General features: G+C 31.8%; 1 protein-coding gene across 1 annotated transcript in view; it reads right to left on the reverse strand.

Moving 5' to 3' along the window:
• The window catches only part of LOC129002137 (BAI1-associated protein 3-like), a 268,228-nt gene that overhangs the window by 94,664 nt on the left and 155,310 nt on the right, over positions 1 to 18,254 (reverse strand). The window contains exon 7 of the mRNA XM_054429736.1: positions 2,060 to 2,126. Coding sequence (XP_054285711.1) covers positions 2,060 to 2,126 — 67 coding nt within the window. The remainder of the gene's footprint in view (positions 1 to 2,059; positions 2,127 to 18,254) is intronic.

Genomic DNA, 18,254 nt, shown 5'->3' on the forward strand with positions numbered 1-18,254 from the left:
TGATCGTTGTGTAGAAACCCAGCTAAATAAAATCACAAATTGTATATACAATTTTTAGGCTGCATAATATTATGCAGCCTACACTATTGCAGGATGTTGGGGTTGCATAATTCCTTGTTCAACATTCCACACTGTTCGCCAGAACACACAATACTCTGCAATATTGTCAGCCGATGATGTTGACAAACCTGCATACGTAAGCTACATCGCGGTGGTGTGATGCTTTTATGACTGTGACTATATTAAACTTAAAATGTTTTGTTTTAAAATAAAACTGGTAAAATTAGCCTTGAGAGTATTTCTTGTAGGTTAAAGTATTGAGTACATAAAGTAAACGGAGGTATATAAAATCCTAAGTTTATTTGTATGTATACATAGCACAAGGGTTCAACATCTCGTTAATATGAGGAGCAAATGGATAATTAGATTTTAAAAGCATTCAAAACTTTTTGGAAATATTTGGTGAGGTATTAGAATTTTTTGGTATAACTCAAAAAGCTTTAGTGGATCTGCCTTTGCTTGGTTACATTTTAAAACACAATAGAATCTTTAAAAAATGACACATAAAAATTGCAAGTATATAAATACCATTATTTGCGATTTATTTTTTAACTTAATCTATTATGCTAGTCTGCTATTAAAACACTTTGAAAATAAAATAAAACAAATAAAGTACACTTAACTTTCGAAAACTTGTGTTAAACCAAATCAATATTTTAAACCTCTGAGGGATTCATCCACTTAAGATAATAGTTTACAAAAACGTGATGGCGCCAACATTGAAATCCACTTTTCTTAATTACCTTACCTTGGTTTTATTAACGTTAATTTTAAAGGTATATTTCAATGAATTCACTACGTAACTATGACGTTAGAATATCGCTGCATACAGTTTAATTACCAAAATCCAGAAAAATTCTTAGCTAACATGATTTAAAAGGTTTATAGTGATTTGTTCATCGGTTTGAATTGAGAATTATGAATAAAATTAATTTAATTCGTTTACCACTGTGTCCTGCCTCTTAAGTGCCTTTTTTTTAATTAGTTTCATTGCAAAACCATCGGCTTAAACGGGGAAAATAAGACGAATGTATACAGTGTATATATAAAATAGCTGAACCCCGTCTATTAAAGTCTGCGACGTTGTGTGTGGCAACGTCGCACCGGCTGGCGACATGCTGGCGTAGGCCGGCCGCACACCTGATATAGCACGGCACGGCAAGGCGAGGCGAGACGTCTTTGCCTCGCCTTGCCGTGCCCGATGGAGATTTGAGATGCATACGGCATGGCACGGCAAGGCGACTTGAGCACCCACATGGTCGATCCCATGGTTTCAGTAAAGTGAGATACTGTGTGTTATGAGGTTGTTTGTACATTTTGTGACACTTTGTACTACACATTTTGTGAGAATGGATGCAGAAGGCGAAGAAGAGGCTGCTGCCATCGCTGCTATATGGTACCATTGACTGTTGTGTTTGTATAGTCAATGATGGTACCTAATGAATGTAATGGATGATCTCCCTAACAGAGAATCGTTGGTGCATCCCATCAACCAAAAAAGGACTTGAAACCATTCATTGCAGAACTAAGCGCAGATCCGAAAAAAATCATAATTACTAATCGTTGGAAGTGATTTTGACAGGGGCTGTCACTGCGCTGAACGTGGTGTCGATCCTCGCGCATGCGCACATCGTTTTGCCTCAAGCCTTTTGCCCGAAAGACGAAAATTGAAAAGGCAGAACAAAGCGCCGTACGGCGCTGTTTTGCCTTGCCTTGCCGTGCCCGATGATGTGTGTGGCACCCCCATTTGAAATAATAGAAATCTGGTCGCATAAGGCGCCTTAAGACAAAACGTCGTGCCGTGCCGCATCGTGTGCGCCCGGCCGGGAAAACGTAAACATTGCGCAGACGCTCCATTATGAATATAATGCATCAGCTGTTTCGATAGGCCGGTTTTGTGGTGTTGCCAATTTTGTCTGGCACGGCCTTATATTACTGAGGCTATACAAATATGCAAAGCGTTTAAATAATAATAGTAAACTATAATTTTCCAACTTACCATTCGCATCTTTAGCTTCCAGGCCTTCTGCTTCCAACACTACCACGTTGAGGACCACAATAGGCGGCTGAAACAGATGTATGTCGATTAATTTTTAAATAAATTGGCATTTAATCGCATGGTTACTTAATTTTATCGTATCGCACACACAACTAATTTATACAGTGGTTACAATAAGTAAGCAGTGTCGGCAATCATAATAATTAGACATCAATAGAAAATACTGTACATCAATTAAGTACATAAAGTAATTTACGTGTGAAATAGAACTATTCATATTCTAAAACCATTCAATATTTACTACATTTTTCTTCTAAAACCATAAAAAGTACCATTGGAAAACGTTCTTGTGTAAATATTTCTAGGTTAAATATAAGATGCCAATAAGTGTAGGTAACAATTGAAAAAGAAACAGCGATTGTTACTAATTTCAATATTATAAACGACAATAATAACAAACTGCTAATAGAAGCAAGTAGTAGGGTACATGGAAGACATAATTAACTTGTTTATTAACCATAATAACTCCTATATTACTTCAGTTCACAATATCAAGGAACGGTGTCAATTAAATATGATTTTCCAACACGACGGTTTCATAATACATTTATACTTTTATGAGAATATGAAAGCAGAATAAAACTACTATTTTAGTCTCTTTTGTATTACTTTTTTGTTTGACTGAAATGCGCAGAATATCGGCAAATAAAGAAAAGGTTATTTGGTAACATTTGTAATATTCAATATAAAATTATTTGTTTAAATAACTTAAATTTCTTACATGATTGTATGATTGTAATTGGCCTAAGTTATTACTAGTTATAAAAATCCGTTATAGTTGTTGATAGTGAGTCAATTAATGGTTTGACGTAAGGTTCATTTCGTTTGAAACTAAGCCATGAAAATACTATCCATAATATGCCTTTATAAAGTTTAAAGAGCCATAGTTCTCTGAAGGAAAATACTTTTAAATAGTGGATTTTGGGTATAATAAAGATAAACCCCAAGGAAATAAAGCTAAAGGAAAGTTAAATAAAGGTGAAAGGGGAAGAAACCGCTTCAATAACATGCAAATGGAAAAGCAGCGGCAACAATTTGACCTACTAGGCCTCCCTTAGGTCTGTGTAACAGCTATTTAGTTATTATGTTGAAAAACTGCGTTTTATAGTAACTCAAACACTTATATGTTATATGATAAAACATTAATTGACTTCGTAAATTCTGTGTAAAAAATATTCTGTTTTTAAAGGAGTATATATGTAATTTTTAAACTAAATCTAATACAAGATTTTCTGTGCCCATGTGGACATGCAATCTCAAGGAAGGATATATGCGATAAGTAGCAAGTATATTATATCCTAAATAATATAATTAACTTAAGAGTAATGTATATTACACGGTTTATAAACATATCATACATTCATAATGAATAACAAGTGTAGTGTTTGTGATACTCTGTGCAATTCCTGTTTCAATATGTTTACCTTTTTAGAAATAACAAAAAAAATATTGAAGTCCGGCAGTGCTCAGAGATCTTATCTTAAACACTGCATACACATTAATAATTGTGAGTGTATGCTATAAACTGTATAATATCCTTTACTTCTAAATAATCTCCTATCTAGCAATAATATATTATGCTAATTTTATCTCATTACAGTAAAACAAGTATACATAGTTTCCATTTACATTTCACAAATTTGCATACAATTGTATGTGGAGTATAAATGTGTATGCCTCGCCAACTGTTTCAAACAGAACAGGTAGTTAGTTAGATGTCACTGGAGCCGACGGCCTTTGATGTGGTCCCTTTATTGCTATTGAGCCTTGCTAGTTGAAATTAATTATGATAAATTATTTATGTAATTAAACATCAAAAGCTACACCTCGTACTCGATAACACGTTGGTATTGTTAAGCTGTTAAACTGATAAATAATTGAACAACTATAGTTTGTTTCTATAAATTTTATATGTGGTTAATTTTGTTTTAGGGCAGTATTTATTTTAATAATATAACGTCTTGGTTATGCATGTTGAATAAATACTGTTTTTTATGAAAATTTAGAAATAATTTATAATAAATAATAAATATAATAAATAATAATAAATAATAAAATAATTTAGAAATTAATAATTTTCATTAATTAAACACCAGGGAGGAGTTTTATACTATTACTACTTACTCCTGGAAAAGATTATTTATTCATGTATAAAAACAGTAGTTTTAAAAATATATTACCCATTAAAATAAATTACTCGTAATTTATTTTCTTTTTATTTAATAACGTTTTATTGGAAATTAAAAACATATACGAAGGAAAATTACAGTGAAGGCAAAAGAAAAATGGAATACCACCACTTCAGATCTTCTTTTTTAAACCCTAAGGTAAACAATGAGGTGGCTCAACCGAATTAGTTATTACGATTATTCTCTTCTTTTATTATTCTGCCGTAAACTGTAAATAAAAACTCTCTGTGATGGGGAGGTCCGTGAAGTTGGCGTACCCATATTAGCGTATCCACTTTTGATCATACCAATCGTTAGTTCATCGTTAGTTCTTGATAGTTCCCAAATTTTGTCGTTAGTTCTCAAAAAATAAAAAAGTTATAGCCGATAATAAGTGGGTACGCTAACTTCACACTTCCGGGTTCTAGCGCACGCGGTTTCCTGATGAGAAATGTTTACATCTATATATCAATCGTTAGTTCTTCGTTAGTTCTCGATAGTTCTCCAATATTAACGTTAGTTCTCAAAAAATAAAAAAGTTACGAGGCATACAAAGTGGGTACGCCAACTTCACAATTGTAGAATTTCCAGCGGGCACACTTTTTTGAATAAAAATGCTTACATCTATATACCAATCGTTAGTTCTTCGTTAGTTCTCGATAGTTCTCCAATATTAACGTTAGTTCTCAAAAAATAAAAAAGTTACGAGGCATACAAAGTGGGTACGCCAACTTCACAATTATAGAATTTCCAGCGGGCACACTTTTTTGAATAAAAATGCTTACATCTATATACCAATCGTTAGTTCTTCGTTAGTTCTCGATAGTTCTCCAATATTAACGTTAGTTCTCAAAAAATAAAAAAGTTACGAGGCATACAAAGTGGGTACGCTAACTTCACAATTATACAATTTCCAGCGGGCACAGTTTTTTAAATAAAAATGCTTATATCTATATACCAATCGTTAGTTCTTCGTTAGTTCTCGATAGTTCTCCAATATTAACGTTAGTTCTCAAAAAATAAAAAAGTTACGAGGCATACAAAGTGGGTACGCCAACTTCACAATCATACAATTTCCAGCGGGCACACTTTTTTGAATAAAAATGCTTATATCTATATACCAATCGTTAGTTCTTCGTTAGTTCTCGATAGTTCTCCAATATTAACGTTAGTTCTCAAAAAATAAAAAAGTTACGAGGCATACAAAGTGGGAACGCAAACTTTACAATCATACAATTTCCAGCGGGCACAGTTTTCTGACTATAAATGCTTATATCTATATCTACATGTGTCTACACACATGTGTTGTTTTCCCACCAACTGTTCGTTTCGAGAATGGCAAAAATATTTGCTTCACTTTGATGTGTGCAAAAATACCGGCAACGAACGGAAAACACGAGCACGAGCTTTTGCTGTCATACTACTCGCGATTCGGCGAGTTGCTGTTCTGTACTTTGCGTGGGTACAGTCTGGAGCCGGCTAAAGACATGGAACTTGAATGAAATCCCTTTTTTTCAAATCATTAAACTAAATTTTAATCAATATTTTATTATAACTAATTTATCATAAGATAACAATATTTATTCTCGGTATATATTAATAACCTAACACTTTTAATTTTGAACGTATTTTGAAACTGTTTAAGAACGATGCTGTGAATGTTTGAAAGAATAGTTGAGGGTACGTTTTTGAGAAAAATCGAGAACTAACGAAGAACTAACGATTGGTATATAGATATAAGCATTTATAGTCAGAAAACTGTGCCCGCTGGAAATTGTATGATTGTGAAGTTTGCGTACCCACTTTGTATGCCTCGTAACTTTTTTATTTTTTGAGAACTAACGTCAATATTGAAAAACTATCGAGAACTAACAAAGAACTAACGATTGGTATATAGATATAAGCATTTTTATTTAAAAAACTGTGCCCGCTGGAAATTGTATAATTGTGAAGTTAGCGTACCCACTTTGTATGCCTCGTAACTTTTTTATTTTTTGAGAACTAACGTTAATATTGAAAAACTATCGAGAACTAACAAAGAACTAACGATTGGTATATAGATATAAGCATTTTTATTCAAAAAACTGTGCCCGCTAGAAATTGTATAACTGTGAAGTTAGCGTACCCACTTTGTATGCCTCGTAACTTTTTTATTTTTTGAGAACTAACGTTAATATTGGAGAACTATCGAGAACTAACGATGAACTAACGATTGGTATATAGATATAAGCATTTTTATTCAAAAAACTGTGCCCGCTGGAAATTGTATAACTGTGAAGTTAGCGTACCCACTTTGTATGCCACGTAACTTTTTTATTTTTTTAGAACTAACGTTAATATTGGAGAACTATCGAGAACTAACGAAGAACTAACGATTGATATATAGATGTAAACATTTCTCATCAGGAAACGGCGTGCGCTAGAACCCGGAAGTGTGAAGTTAGCGTACCCACTTATTATCGGCTATAACTTTTTTATTTTTTGAGAACTAACGACAAAATTTGGGAACTATCGAGAACTAACGATGAACTAACGATTGGAATGATCAAAAGTGGATACGCTAATATGGGTACGCCAACTTCACGGACCTGTGATGGGGTTATGATTGAAAATATGTGGTTTTCAGTTTGGCTTAAATAAAAAGTTCTATTCAACAGAAATCAATAGCTTACATCAGCGCATTCTATTGGTCGTTTTATTCAGCTATGTTAATTTTCTAAAACTGGATCAAACTTGAACAGGGAATTTCTCACTATTTTGACGAACTTTCCACGCAGGGATGTAGGCCTAGTCCGGAAAAAAGCTTTTTGCCACCAGCTTAATCAAATGGGGGTTCATTACGCACTACTGTACTGTAATGAGCTTTTACCGGACACCAAACAGCTGATTGTATTTAGCAAGAAGTGATTATAAACAAAGACATAACCTCTCTTAGAGGTTATGACTAGTAATTGGGAATACAGATTTTTACAGATTTTTTATTGTTAAGTTAGCTTCTTAGTGTGATATAAAATATCGTACGTCACTCGTCCAAAATGTGTTTACCGGACTCGTATTATAATCCCACACTCGACTTCGTCTGGCACGGGAACGACCACACTTTTGTCCGGTAAACACTTATTTTCACAGGACTAGTAACGTAATATACACATTTCCACCACTGAACTTTTAGCTTAAGGCCCTAATTTACCTTTTTTTTAATTTACGTGACTAATTATTACCAGGTGAGTTAAAAAAGAGAGTTACGAAACAGAAGAGATTTAATTGACATGTTTGTATAAGTCAGAACAGACAGTTAATTACAAAGTGACGAGGAGCTTCTTATAAATGTGATTAGCAAAAGCGATGAAGCGTGTGCAGTTAATTAAGTTGCTTAGGAATCCTCCACAGTAAATGTTTTGATTGCGTAAATCAACGTTTGATATTGGAAGAGGTAATGTTTTATATTAAATTAAAAATATTTACAAACATTTTTTGTAATGTTTTGTAACCTCAATACTTTGAAATATAGTTAAATCATTCGAAACAGTCTAATGAAACCTATAAGATTTATTAGTCTGTGAATTTAATCTTTGGAAACTACTATGAAATAAAAATAAAACTTAGAAATAATCAAACAACTGTGTAGTTAAATTACATTATTACACAAATATAGTAAAAAGCATTCAATTTGGTTTGAAATATTGTAAGTTTTGAACAATGTATTACCACACCTTAACCAATCTTGTCTTTGTTTTTAGGTTTATTAAAATATATTTAACAAATCCAAAATTATTTCCCACTACCTAAAATAATTAATAGTAGCCTAAAAATAGAAAAAGAAAAGGTTTTTACTGAAAGATTATGGAGGGACCGCTGAACTGAATAAAGGGCTCATTATGACTCCACCAAAGGGAGATTAGATTTGGGAATCCCTTTAACCCTCCTCTTTCATCAAAACTACACGGTGAATAAACGTTCACAATTCCTGTTTAAGTCTAGTAGTTATAATATTCTCTTATGTAAGTAAACCTAGCTATGTTTATTAAGTTACACTCAAAAATGTTTATACAAATAAAAAAGCGTTGCACAATTCCATGTCCAGCCATGTGTGCATGGGAGGTTAAAGACTTAAAACAAATAGGTCCCTAATCACTGATACGAGTACTCTTATAGTCTTTTTCGATTTATTTTACATTGTAACCCTTGTAAAATGTATTTTTGATCACTTCAGACTATTATTATGACATAAGCATAGTAAAATGTTCATAAATAACACACTTTATTCCCTTCCCTGCAGTAGCAAACCTAGATACTTAAGTACTTAATATTACTTAAATAGGAAATAAAACTAACAATTGTAAGGAAATATCTTAACTTAAATCTAACTAGGTTCACGGAAATTCACCTAGTCTGCAGGTTTGCTGCAACGGGGGTATTTTAATCAAGAGAGAATATTCCCCACATAATGACACCCTGTATTATTGAAGCTCCCTATTAAGGGCAGGCTGATAAGTTCTGATACAGGATCTATTAGTGCTAAAGGGACCACATCAAAGGTATGCGAAGACTGCTTCTGGCGTCTTGCAAGTTGGTATCATGATACCCTGGGTGATACACAGGAAATCACTCAATCTCAATAATCAAGTTTCAAACACCTACGTATGTTAAAGTCAGGATTTGAATACGATAATTAACTAGAAGAATCGTTGCTTTTATATAAACAACTTCTTGATCAGCTTGGTATGTGTAATTAAATTACCTGAAAGTATAATCCTAACAACTTTTAATACAGTATTTACCCTTGTACTGTTTACTCACAAGACGGTATATACATATAAAAGATGGTAAGACATCTTTCAATTGGTTCAATAAACGAATTGTTGAGTTAAGGGGTGGTGTATTTCGATTGGACACTCAAATTATTATCAGACCCAATAGTGGAATGAAGTGAATTTCGACTCGAGTTGTTTATAGAAACTTATTGGCCGATACTTCCAATAGCCAATAGTATATAACGCCATTGAGATTCTTGTCATTCATCTATTGGGTCTGATGATGATTGTTGGACCCACTTATCTTTTATATGTATTTACCGTCTTGTGATTAAACAGTACAAGTGTAAATATATTACAAGTGTTGTTTTACATGTTTTTGTACTTTTATGTTTTATATAAGTACGAATCGATAGTATAAGTTAGTTATTTATAGTCATGTAGGGCAACTGTTTTAACTCTTTAAATTACCCACCCATCATTACCAAAACTTCCTCTTTACAATATTTGACCCCTCCTACCACAAACTCTTACATTGTCACAAATACACAAAAAAGGTGATAAATTATCAATCTCTTATGCATTAATATTGAAGTTAACTACTGTATGAGATAGCCTGCACATATTGTTTCGTAACATATACAATCTAACAAGATGAAGGATTTAAATTTATCCAAACCAAGTTCAAAATAATATATGAAACTAATTCTTCCATTTCGTTAAATAAAACTGAATTGAAAATATGACAGTTTTTCTTCTAAGGCTGGAAGGCAAATAATGGAAAGTTACTTTTGATCTTTTCCTTTCTCCCCTAAGCCTGTAAAGTAAATGACAAGGTGTTGAAACCAAATTAGTTTCCCAGATTCGTTCCATTATTTAACTCATCTTCGGTAAACTGTATAATCTCTGAATTGAATTTGTAAAATACCAATCTATCAAAAAATAAAACGGTTGATTTATTTGTTTAGTAGTTCGATGTATACGAATGTACTATACAAAAACCTGGAAGTGAATTACATGTTGAGAACTGTTGAACACCGATGATTCAATATTTTTTACATCAAGAGGTGTTTGGCACCAAACTTACTCAACAAAGAAATATACGGTTGACCATATTGTGCAAAAATCGTCATGAACGATTATTACTCATTATAATTATAAAACCAAATAATAGTATATTTCGTACCAAGGGCCGAAAATGAGGTTTTGCCGGCTCGAGATAGTTTTTAAGTTCGAGACGAAGTCGAGAATTTAAATCGATCGAGAGGTGCAAAACCATTTCGGTGCGAATGCTATTTTTCACCACACTATACCCTATTACGACGTATATTAAAAAATACGATTATTTTTTTTAATTAATTAGTATTAAATCGTATGGTTACTAAATTTTATCGTATCGCACACACAATTAATTTATACGGTTACAATAAGTAATCAGTGTCGGCAATCATAATAGTTGGACGGAAATAAAAAATACTGTACATCAATTAAGTACATAAAGTAATTTACGTGTAAAATAGAACTGTTCATATTCTAAAGCCATTAAATATTTACTACATTTTCCTTCTAAAACCTTAAAAAGTACCATTGGAAAATGTTCTTGTGTAAATATTTTTAAGTTAAATATAAGATGCCTATGTAAGATGCCAATAAGAAACAGCAATTGTTACTAATTTCAATATTATAAATGATAATAATAACAAACCGCTAATAGGAGCAAGGAGTAGGATACATGGAAGACATTATTAACTTCAAAATCAAAATCAAAATCAAAATCAAAATCAAATCTTTATTTGCACAAAACATTTACATGATTACATTGTAACCTTAAATAGGTGCATCGTCAATACAATATTTTTTTAATTATCACATAGAGATAATACTCATTCAATACTAAATGAAACAAATGATATTTTAGTCAAGATGGCGTCTACCTGCATAATCCCAGTATTCATTAAATTCTGAAACTTTGTACATGGACAAATCTATCAAAAACTGTTTTAAGAACCTTCTAAATTAGTTAAGTTGAGATTTTTTACATGTTCAGGCAATCTGTTAAACATTCTTTTACTAACCTCTAAAGTTGAATTAATAGTTCTTTGAAAATTACATTGGTTGATTCTTAAATGATTTTTTTGTCTTGTTTCATAGTTATGAACAGAACTATTAGTTTTAAACTGATCTAAATTAATTAAAATATATACTAAACATTCAAAAACATACAAAGATGGAGCAGTCAATATCTTAAGTTTCCTAAAAAGTGGTTTACAATGAGATCTACGGTTAACATTTAAAATCAATCTTAATGCTCTCTTCTGCAACAATAACAGCTTTCTTATGTCACTATCACAGCCCCAAGCCAATATGCCATATGACAAATGACTCTGTATATGTGCAAAATAAATAGCAGATAAAACATCTAAACTAACAATTGACTTAAGTCTTCTAATAATAAAAGTTTATTAAATAATAATAATAATAATAAACTTGTTTATTAACCATAATAACTCCTATATTACTTCAGTTCACAATATCAAGAAACGATGTCAATTAAAGATGATTTTCAAACACAACGGTTTCATAATATGTTTGTACTTTCATGATAACGTGAGAGCAGAATACAAATCACTAGTTTAGTGTCTTTTGTATTACTTTTTGTTTGATTGAAATACGCAGAATATCGGTACATAAAGAAAGGGGTTTTTGATAACATTTTTAATATTTAAAAATAAATTTATGGGTTTAAATATCTTAAATTTCTAACGTTATTTTTGTAAGGCTCTAATAAGTTATAACTAGTTATAAAATCTGTTATGGTTGTTGGATAACGACGTGTTTTAGTGTGTGTTTAATGTAAGGTTCACTTAGTTAGAAACCAAGCCATGACAAACTATCCACAAAATGCCTTTATAAAGTTTAAAGAGCCATAGTTCTCTGAAGGAAAATACTTTTAAATAGTGGATTTTGGGTATAATAAAGATAAACCCCAAGGAAATAAAGGTGAAAGGGGTTGAAACCGCTTCAATAGCATGCAAATGGAAAAGCAGCGGCAACAATTTGACCTACCAGGCCTCCCTTAGGTCTGTGTAACAGCTATTTAGTTATTATGTTGAAAAACTGCGTTTTAGAGTAACTCAAACACTTATATATTGTATGATAAAACAACACAAGATTTTATGAGCCCATGTGGACATGCAATCTCAAGGAAGGATATATGCGATACGTAGAAAATTTTGTATTCCAAGTAATATAATTAACTTAAGAGTAAAACATATTACACGGTTTATAAACATAGCATACATTCATAATGAATAACAAGTGTTGTGTTTGTGATACTCTGTGCAATTCCTGTTTCAATATGTTTACCTTTTTAGAAATAACACAAACATCATATTGTAATCTGCGTTGCTCAGAGAGCTTTATCAAAACACCCCAAACGTATACATTATAATTGTATGCTATAAACTGTATAATATCCTTTACTCCTAAATAATCTTCTATCTAGCAATAATATATTATGCTAATTTATCTCATTACAGTAACACATTTATACATAGTTTCCATTTACATTTCACAAATTTGCATACAATTGTATGTGGAGTATAAATGTATGTGCCTCGCCAACTGTTTCAAACAGAGCAGGTAGTTAACTAGATGTCACTGGAGCCGACGGCCTTTGATGTGGTCCCTTTATTGCTATTGAGCCTTGCTAGTTGAAATTAATTATGATAAATTATTTATGTAACATCAAAAGCTATACCTCGCACTCGATAACACGTTGGTATTGTTAAGCTGTTAAACTGATAAATAATTGAACAACTATCGTTTGTTTCTATAAATTTTACTATGTGGTTAATTTTGTTTTAGGGCAGTATTTATTTTAATAAACGTCGTTTTAGGAAGCACTGATCTCAATTTACTGTTATTCAAGGTCATATAAAATAGTTTTTAGATATTAATTGTAACTTACTATTGTCTATGATATCGACACTAAATCAATCATGAATTATTTTATGTGAAATTATCTACTCTTAGGGGTGCATGTTGAATAAATACTGTTTTTTATGAAAATGTATAATAGATTATTTGTAATTTCCATTAATTAAACACTTGGGAAGAGTTTCTATACTATTACTACTTACTCTTGGAAAAGATTATTGATTCATAAATAAAAACTGTAATTTTGTAAATAATTATTCTCCTAATAATGTACTAATCATTTTATTTTATTTTTGATAATAACATTCCATTTTGATTAAAACAAATTCGAAGGAAAATTATATTAAAGGTAAAAGAAAAAGGGTGGAATACCACAACTTCAGATCTTCTTTCTTAAACCTTAAGGTAAACGATGAGGTGGCTCAACCGAATTAGTTATTACGATTATTCTCTTCTTTTACTACTCCGCCGTAAACTGTAAAATAAATCCCAATATAATATAATTTTCAACACTAATGCAGACATCCAATGAATATTAACTAGCTGTAGCCAATTATTTTATTTTTAAAAAATTGAGCCATTCACAGTGTGTTCCAAAGTCTAAAACTAAATTTTCCCTCTAAGTGTTTGCTAATGAGTTAGGTTATGTAAAGGGGTTAAAGCTAAAAATATGTGGTTTTCAGTTTGGCTTGAATAGTTTGTCTATTCAACAGAAATCAAGAGCTTACACCAGTGCATTCTATCGGTGGTTTTATTCAGCTATGTTCATTTTCTAAAACTGAAGAAAACTTGAACAAGGAATTTATACTTCCATCCATAGTAGATGTCAAAATTATACGAATTTAACTAATTGGGTAAATGTGTTGTAAGGTATTTTACGCTACACTACACTATTGTGACGAACTTCCCACGCAAGGATTTAGTCCGGAAAACAGCTGTTTGCCACCAGCTTAATCAAATGGGGGTTCATTACGTACTACTGTACTGTAATGAGCTTTTACCGGACACGAAAAAGCTGATTATATTTGGCAATGAGTGATTATAAACAATAAAACATAACCTCTCTTAGAGGATATGAGTAGTGATTGTTAGTCATCGGGGAAAAGGATTTGTACAGATTTTTTATTGTAAAGTTAGCTTCTTAGAGTAGTATGGCATAAAATATCGTACGTCACTCGTCTAAAATGACGTGTTTATCGAACTCGTATAGTAAACACCTATTTTCAGGACTAGTAACGTAATATACAAATTTCCACCACTGAACCTTTAGCTTAAGGCCCTAATTTACCATTATAGTCATTGTTGGATAGAATAATGGGAACAGCCCAAAAAATGAAAGTAAAAGTATAATAAATACCTTTTGCGAGATTAAATTTGCTTACTGACTGAATTGTAGTGGGGTACCCCATGTGTCCTGCTCTTATATGGTAATCCTGGAACTAGCTTCAGAGATAACGTTGGGATTGATCTTTGATACTAAGGCTGTTTATACAGGTTGGGTGACTAAGGGATTGGGAAGTTGTTGCACTTGATTGTCTAGTCATTATGGAAATCCTCTTCCAGTGTACTGTAATAAATTTATCACGGATAATGTCACGTGACTAATTATTGCCTGATGAGTTAAAAAACAGAGTTATGAAACAGAAGAAATTTAATTGACATGTTTGTATAAGTCAGAACAGACAGTTAATTACAAAGTGACGAGGAGCTTCTTATAAATGTGATTAGCAAAAGCGATGAAGCGTGTGCAGTTAATTAAGTTGCTTAGGAATCCTCAACATTAAATGTTTTGATTACGTAATTCTACGTTTGATATTGGAAGAGGTAATGTTTTATATTAAATAAATATTTACAAAAAATTTTGGTAATGTTTTGTAACCTCAATACTTTGAAATATAGTTAAATCATTCGAAACTGTCTAAAGAAACGTACAAGATTTATTAGTCTCTGAATTTAATCTTTGGAAACTACTATGAAATAAAAATAAAACTTAGAAATAATCAAAAAAACTAGCAAAGTTACATTATTACACAAATATAGTAAAAAGCATTGAAATATTGTAAGTTTTGAGCTATATGTATTACCGCACCTTAACCAATCTTGTCTTTTTTTTTAAGTTTATTAAAATATATTTAACAAATCCAAAATTATTTCCAACTACCTAAAATAATTAATAGCAGCCTAAAAATGGATACAGAAAAGGTTTTTACTGAAAGATAATGGAGGGACCGCTGAACTGAATAAAGGGCTCATTATGACTCCACCGAAGGGAGATTAGATTTGGGAATCCCTTTAACCCTCCTCTTTCATCAAAACTACACGGTGAATAAACGTTCTCAAATCCTGTTTAGTCCAATAGTGATAATATTCTCTTATGTAAGTAAACCTAGCTACGTCTATATTCAGTTCAACTCAAAAATCTGTATACAAATAAAAAAGCGTTATACAATTCCATGTCCAGCCATGTGTTAAAGCACGGAAGGTTGAAAAACTTAAAACTGTATCTTATATACTATATAATTATTGTCTTGAATAGGTACCTATATGTCACTGATACTTATATACTTGTAGTCTTTTTCTTTTTTTTACATGGTAACACTTATACAATGTAATGATAATCACTTCACCGACTATAATAACACATACATTACACATTAACAAATAACACACTTAATTCCCTTCCCTGCAGTAGCAAACCTAAGTACTTAATATTCCTTAAATAGGAAATAAAACTAACAATTAATTGTAAAGCAATATATTATCTTAAATCTAACTAGGTACACGGAAATTCAGCAAGTCTGCAGGTTTGCTGCAATGGGGGTATTTTAATCAAGAGAGAATATTCCCCACATAATGACACCCTGTATTATTTGAAGCTCCCTATTAAGGGCAGGCTGATAAGTTCTGATACAGGATCTATTAGTGCTAAAGGGACCACATCAAAGGTATGCGAAGACTGCTTCTGGCGTCTTGCAAGTTGGTTCCATGATACCCTGAGTAATACACAGGAAATCACTCAATCTCAATAATTAAGTACACCTACGTATGTTATAGTCAGGAGTTAAATACGATGATTAACTAGAAGAATCGTTGCTTTTATATAGGCAACATCTTGATCAGCTTGGTACATGTAATTCAATTACTTGAAAGTACAATTATAACAGCTTGTGATACAGTATTACCACTTGTACTTCTTACTCACAAGTCGGTATATACATATAAAAGATGGTAAGACATCTTTTACTTGGTTCAATAAACGAGTTATTGAGTTATTGAGTTAAGGGGTGGTCTATTTCGATTGGACACTCAACACATCATCAGACCCAATAGACGAATGAAAAGTGAATTTTGACTCCAGTTGTTCATAGAAACTTATTGGCCGGTACTTCCGGTAGCCAAAAGTATGTAAGGGACGCCATTGAGATTCTTGTCATTCGTCTATTGGGTCTGATGATGATTGGAGTTGGACCCACTTACTATCTTTTATATGTCTTTGCCGTCTTGTGAGTAAACAGTATAAGTGTAAGTATTTTATTACAAGTGTTATTTGAAATGTTTTTGTACTTTCATGTTTTATGAAAGTGCGAATCGACAATAGTATAAATTGGTTATTTATAGTCATGTAGGGCAACGGTTTTAGCTCTTTCAGATTACTTGCCCATCATTGCCAAAACTTCCTCTTTACAATATTTGACCCCTCCTACCACAAACCCTTACATTGTCACAAATACATAAAAAGGTGATAAATTATCAATCTCTTATGCATTAATATTGAAGTTAACTGTGAGATAGACTTCCCATATTGTTCCGTAACATATAAAATCCAACAAGATGAAGGATTTAAATTTATTCAAACCAAGTTAAAAGTAATATATAAAACTACTTCACCCGTTTTGTTAAAGAAAAATGAATTGAAAATATGAACATTTTTCTTTTAAGGCTGGAAGGCAAATAATGGAAAGTTACTTTTGATCTTTTCCTTTCTCCCTTAAACCTGTAAAGTAAATGACAAGGCGATGAAACCAAATTAGTTTCCCAGATTCGTTCCATTCTTTTATCATTTTCAGTTAACTGTATAATCTTTGAATTGAATTTGTAAAACACCAATCCATCAAAAAAGAAAACAGGTGATTTATTTGTTTAGTAGTTTGATTTCTACCATGTACTAAGCAATAACATGGAGGTCAATTACAATTTGAGAACTGTTGAAAGCCGATGATTCAATATTTGTTACATCAAGAGGTCTTCTCAAACAAATTTGTTCAAACAAAATATACAGTTTATCATGTTGGCAAAAATAGAATTATGGTTAGTTAACTGTTTATTATAATTAAAACTTTATCTAAACTACTAGAAGTAAATATAAAATTATTGGTTGTAGTAAATTATGCCATACAAGCCATTAGTCAATAAATCCATTATGCGTGCATATTTTCATTTCACTTATCATCATGGATTCACGAAAACGACCTGTCAAATTGAAAATTTCCATTTCTACTGATAAATACAACAAACACAAAGCAGATAAAATGCAATAGACAAGATTATGTAAGACAGTAAGTTTCTGAGCGACAAGGAGATCTGTCTATAAATGTAATTAGCAAACCTGATGAAGCATGTTCCTCAGTTAATTAAGTTGTTACGGAATTCCCCACGGAAAATATGTTAATGGAGTTAATCCATGTTTGAGGAAATGTTAACTATAACTATAGCAAGTTTACATCCTTTAATAAAGTAGTTCACCATACAAATGAACAGACAAATGAACAAAAATATGAAGTTAGTTCAAAAAGTAGACAATAGAGAGGAAACAACCATTTTAAAACGATGATATCAGTACAGTATCATACAATTTAAAAGCACATTCATCAAAAAATATCTTATGTTTGGTAAAATCGGTATTATTATAAAATAAAGAATATTAAAAGTACTGTAGGGTATGTTGATATTGTGTTATTTCATATAATTTATCTACCGAAAATGTATTTTCCATCCAACTGAACATTGTTTTGTTTATTATTCAATTCAAAATAATAGAGTTTACCTTCCAAAATTTTAAAGAGGCCGCTGAACTGAATGCAGGCTCATTATGCCTCAACTAAAGAGGGATTAGATTTGAGGATCCCTTTAAGCCTCCTCTTTCATCAAAACTACAGTAGGGATCAACGTTTTCAAATCCTTTCTAAACATCATAGTTATGATGGAACACAAATAATCTACTTATGTGTATGCATTGTTAGTTTCCTATACAATTTCAATTACTGTTCAACATGG

The sequence above is a fragment of the Macrosteles quadrilineatus genome, unplaced genomic scaffold, assembly GCF_028750875.1.
Source record: "Macrosteles quadrilineatus isolate MER2022 unplaced genomic scaffold, UCM_ALF_1.0 Scaffold_9__3_contigs__length_116548681, whole genome shotgun sequence".
NCBI classification, from domain to species: Eukaryota; Metazoa; Arthropoda; class Insecta; order Hemiptera; family Cicadellidae; genus Macrosteles; species Macrosteles quadrilineatus.